General features: G+C 39.1%; 1 protein-coding gene across 1 annotated transcript; it reads left to right on the top strand.

Annotated features, from left to right (window-relative positions):
- The first annotated feature begins 280 nt into the window (after positions 1-280).
- LOC101743254 (protein amnionless) lies at positions 281-2,238 on the top strand. Its single transcript, XM_004924748.4, has one exon. The coding sequence runs from the start codon at positions 569-571 to the stop codon at positions 1,850-1,852; it is 1,284 nt and encodes a 427-aa protein (XP_004924805.1). The 5' UTR covers positions 281-568; the 3' UTR covers positions 1,853-2,238.
- Positions 2,239-5,571: the final 3,333 nt, after the last annotated feature.

Below are 5,571 nucleotides of genomic sequence, written 5' to 3'. Positions count from 1 at the left end.
TGGGTTCCGGTAACCGCTTAATACAAGGTGAGCTGTGAGTTCGTCCAGCCACCTAAAAAAAATAAAAAAGTATAGTTACAACGGCTGCCCCACCTTTCAATCCGAAATGCATTACTGCTTCACGGCAGAAATGTCATTGATATGTCATTTTTAATTTAAAAAAAGGCAGCTTATTTGATATTCAGTATAATTCATTCTAATATGTATTATAGGATATGTATAAATTATAATAATAAATTAACTTAATTGTAAATATGTACCGAACTATACTTACGGTCGCCTATATAATAAAACTGAGAATACAAAATCTAATTCGGAAATTCGTAATAGATAACTAATAGAATTAATTATTCAAATCGCTATAGATTTCAGATCGGCGTGTTCGAACTCAAATCGTTCCATATGCAAACAGCGGGATGATGTTTACGTTATCCAAGCTGTACCACCCGATCGGTTTGCGGCTCGCGTTCTGATTACGTGACATGTGCGGATAACTAACGACCAGACATGTTGGTATACGATTACCTGATGATAACGAGCTCACATTTTAGACAAACGCCTTCGCACAATGTACACGAGCACTAGTTTGCTGTTGTTCTCGTCAATTGTCGCTATCGCATCAGCGGCTCTAGTGAAATGGGTGCCAAATGGGAGCTTCAACTTGCCTGCCAACTTCAAAGACAAGAAACTGCCGTGTTCAAAGCAAACTGTTGTGTTTCCTGATAGAATGACAGGGTCAGTGAAAATGCAGTCTGAGGAGAAAGTGAAAGAGCTTGTCTTGCCCGTGGATGGTGAGATTATTCTCGAAACCTTGATAGTTCTCGGTGAGGATCCAACAGAAACGAATTGCACAGAAGGTTACTCGTATTATATGGATCAGTCTATGTCTTCGTGGGCCCAAGCGGGCGTTTGGAGTTCTCTTCGATTCAATGAAGCCACGCCTGATTCTGAGAAGTTGCCCTGTGAAGGTGACGATGTCGAATTCCCGAATGCCAAATACACAGTGATACTGCCGGATTCAATGCAGTCTGTGCGCAGTTTAAAAGTTAGCGGCGAGACCTACACCACCGAGTCGTTTCTAAGCCGAGCTTCGGAATCTGAGGAGGAGCAAGCTTTTCAACTAAACAGCTTATTACAAACAGGAGTTAAAGTTTCTTCAAGGACTTGTCGTCACAAAAATGGTTGTCCGTGCCAGAAGTTTCCTTTGGAAATCGACTGCTCTTTGAAATATTGTCCGCAACCAAGCTGCTTGGCGCCAATCAAGCCGGACGGTTACTGCTGTAAGCAATGCGGAGGATACATTACATTTGAAATTGACGACGACTTCGATATGATAGCCTTCAATGAGCTAGTGGATAAAACTGTTCAGAGCTACGGGGGAAATGTTGTGTATCACATCGGTTTCGCGCCGGTCAAAGATTCTAGGACACTACAGCTTGTTGTTGTGGAAAAAGGAGCGTATACCGGAACTAGTGCTGAAATAGCTAATTATATTGATAAAACTATCGAGAAACATTGGTTTAAGAGTAGCAAGCTGGCGAAGATTAGCGGAAGTCCACTTGACAAAGCAAATTTGGGAGAGAAAATGTTTTTCTCAATGTTCTTTGCGGTCGCTTTAGTAATGGGAGCCATTTACTTATATTACTATAGATTACCTAAAATAGAATTTCCAGTAATAAACAGAGGCTCTAGACGGATGTTCAGCAGATTCCAAAGAAGAACAGACAGCGTGGTGTCGTTGACCCGAAGAGATTCGACCATTATAGGGGGCGGACGAACTGCGTTTAGGAACCCGATGTATGACTCAAGAAGGGGGCGTGTTGAGGTTGCAGAGTCAGTTGTTGAAGAATAATTGACTGACTCAGTAGTGCTCTATGTAGTTAGCACTGCTGAGAGCTGGGCCAAGGGTTGGGTTGGTTCCGACCCCACATTGGGCAAACATTATAATGTTATGTGATGTGATGAATAAATTTGCTTTTTGTCTAGGTGCTAATATAATATGTATGTATTTATTGAAACTTATATCAGTTCTCATAGCACAGGGAATCCTATTTTGGGGTTTAGTGAGCTATTGTGACTCGCTCTCAGTTATTATTGTTAATATTATTATAGCTACGTTTCAATAACTGCATTCGATTTTAACTGAACAATGTATTATTTTAAATGGCGTTTGATCATAATATTTATTCCGCATATTTTTTTAAATAAAATTTAATAAAGTGTAGGTACGCATAAAAATGTTTTCTTTTTAATTTAAAACGAATACCACAATTTAATTAATGGGTCGGCGGCTCGGGAAGCGACGGCAGTGCATAAAGAAAATTATATAAATTCTCCGGATGATATCGTGGTAACTAAAAGCTCGCGCAATATCTCCCATTGTGAGCTTTCCATTGTTTTTACTGAATGCTGATTTATGAACGCAGACGAACACCACTGTCATCGACAGCCCAGCGAGTCGATGACTAATGATAACCCGTTTTGTGAAGACTGTGTCTGTCACGAGTAATCATTAATTTTCTATTATTTAATTTCGAAAGCTGTGACCGGATAACATGGCTTACGTTTAACCAATGACGTTTTGTGGACAGCAAATAATAAAATTATAAAGAAATCTGTGAAATTCATATGTTTTTTTGGCGATTCGTTGGTTAATTGTTCATTTGAAATGTTGGTTTGTGAGTTAAGTTAAGTAAGTTAAGTTTTTCTGAAGGAAGGATTACTAATGGCCCGTAAATCTTTCCAGTTTCACCAGGATAGGTGAGCGAGCACGGGCTCAGGTAGGAGGGATTAGCTAACAGCTGTCCGAGCGCCTCCAAAGGAGACCTAACAGCTCAAGGGCAGCCGCTCCGCGAATACCTTTACTACCTGATGGGAACCGCGACCCGCTGAGAAGACCGGGTGAGAAACTCAGCGGCCTTAGTAAGCAGTTTCTTGATTTGGTTTCTGTGGTTTCTTGATAGTTCACACACGTATGGTTAAGTGAAATGTGTCAATGCAATTGAGATTTCGACCATTTTTTGCGTACTGATCGCGAAGTAGTTTCGTGGGGCTATTCTGGCTTCACCTTGTTTGGTGAGCGAACTCATGGTCCGTCGTTCGTGAGGAACGCTGACTTACACGACGACTTAAACCTCGAATCGATCAGAAAATGTATGAAGTCCGCGTCGGAACGTTACTTCGATAAGGCAATGAGTCATGATAATCGCCTTATTGCTGCCGCCGCTGACTACTCCCCGAATCCTGAGCCAGTCACCGTCGTCGCCCTAGATACGCCCTTACGGATTCATCAGATCCAATAACCTTTGCATGAGACGTCTTTCGCTCTAACAGCAGGAGTAGAGACCCCGGTAACCGTACTCGTCGAACTCGGCAAAGAGTTCGACGTGCAACCTAACCTAAACATCAGCCCGTTGAGTTTCTCATTGGATCTTCTCAGTAGGTCGCGATTCCGATCCGGTACTAGACCCATTCGCGAAGCAGCTGCTCTTGAGTTGTGAGGTCTCCCTTGGAGGCGCTCGGGTATCTGTTAGCAAATCTCGCCCCTCCTGGCTGAGCCCTTGCTCGCCCACCTGTTCTGTTTTTTTAAGGAATTTTATGACCTGGTAACTAAGACCTTTAGGTCATGTTTTATTTTAATTTATATTCTTATTTTTATGAAAAATGATATTATGAAGAGAAATGAAATTAATTTTATTACTATGAAACATGGCATGAAATTAAGTAAAATGAAATGAAATGAGATTAGATGATATGGGATGAAATATAATCTCAGTAAAATGGTGGTCATATACTGAGACTTTTTCAGTGGACTTTTTGGAGGATCCTGAGATGTTACGTTCAGCGGCTTTGTTTGATTTTCCCACATTTGTGCACTTTCACAGATACTAGACAGTTAATAAACCACCGTTATTACATATTTAAACCTGAAGAAACACTAACTAGACAAAACAAAACAAATCACACCTCCACAAATCATCACCCCTCGCGTTCCCGCCAAAAAGTCCCTCCTGTCCTGGTGAAACTGGAAAGGCCACCAGTCCAAACCGTCAATCATAAAAAAAAGAATTCGTGGGGCTTGGCTTGAGAGAATTTGTTAATATTTGCTCTAGTCAGAACAATGCTTCAATGTATCAATCATCGGATCGGGATCGCGATCCACTGAGAATATCCGGCTAGGAATTTAGTGGGTTGTGTCTGTGGCTGAAGTTGCAAGTGGAACTAGTTGATGTGGACGAGAACCTGTGCCTGGAATGCCTAAAAGCACTTTATTTAATATAGTTAACATTTCAGACATATTTAGTGTTATGTTACGTCGAATTGCACTCGTTAAAGATGACAAATAAAAAAAAGACAAAAGCAAATAAATAAAAACATTCAGTAGAACTATTCCCCAGTAAGTCTATATTTCAAAACGGGGCGAGTTTGTCGGGACGCGCCATAAATCAGGGCTGGCACCGACGTAACTTATAACATATTAATGGCTTTCCTGCTGATTTTTTTAACACTTATTTTCCTACTTCATTTCGCAGTAATATGTTTTATTAATTAACTTATAGGTTGGTTTAAGACGTTTCAGTAGGATGGTGGTTTATTCGAAACATATCTTTCGAGTTTTTTTTATCATGTTCATTACAATATTCAGTTTATTTTTCATAAAGGTAAACATAATAATTCTATGCACATTAAAACGATAAAAAATATTATTGTGTTATAAATTTTTCGTCAACAATTTCATCCCTAAATTAAGAAGACCACATTTGTCACGCTATACATAAATGCGAGTGCGGACTTGTTCACTCTTTAACTTAGTGGTGTGTATGACATTTTTGTGACTAGTTATGGCTACATAGTGCATATTAATTCTGTTATAGCTAAATGTTATTATATATAGTTGACAGTGGAAAAAAACGATGAAATTTTCCTTTCTCTTTTTAATATGTTTTCAATGTAACGTAATCGAAGTAGCGACAGATTCTGTAGATCTTCTAGAAAGCTCTACAATGTCTAATCATACGAGTAATTTTAGAGTACTAATGAAAGAAGTTTCGTAATAAGTTTTTACTTACAGTTTAGAGACTTGGTAAGAAATTGCCTGACTTTCTAAACCTTGGGATCTCTAACGTCAAACACTAATCCACTACTCTTCATCTCCAAAGACCATTCGCATAATTCCGTCAATAGTATTTGGAGATAAGAACGTATAGACGTCTTGCTCCGGGTAAACTATGGCTGAAGATGCTCATTCTTGACCTTTCTAGATCGTACAGTTACAAACTATTAAAGTAAGGAGTTATCTGTAGTACTCACGAATGAAAAACTTTATTAAGAGACACGTCAAAGAAAAAAGGTAGGGAAGCACTGACCTAAGATATTAAAAAAAAATTGAATTCATTTAATAAATTCGAGTTCTATTAAACATTAACTAAAGAAAATAATAAAAATAATAATAATGGTAAATCGAACGAAATTCGAAGATGATGACTTCGCTTTGATGTTTCTTACCCTCTTTACTAAACTATCTACGTTAGGGTCGTAACTCGATTACAACGTCTCATTTAGTCTGAAATG

The sequence above is a fragment of the Bombyx mori genome, chromosome 22 (genome assembly GCF_030269925.1).
Source record: "Bombyx mori chromosome 22, ASM3026992v2".
Taxonomy (NCBI): domain Eukaryota; kingdom Metazoa; phylum Arthropoda; class Insecta; order Lepidoptera; family Bombycidae; genus Bombyx; species Bombyx mori.
Note: the sequence above shows the minus strand (reverse complement) of the source record. Positions and strands in the feature narration are given on the sequence as shown.

Bases quoted from the DNA above. Each gene is read 5' to 3' on its own strand.
- LOC101743254 (XM_004924748.4), top strand. From the start codon at position 569: ATGTACACGAGCACTAGTTTGCTGTTGTTCTCGTCAATTGTCGCTATC.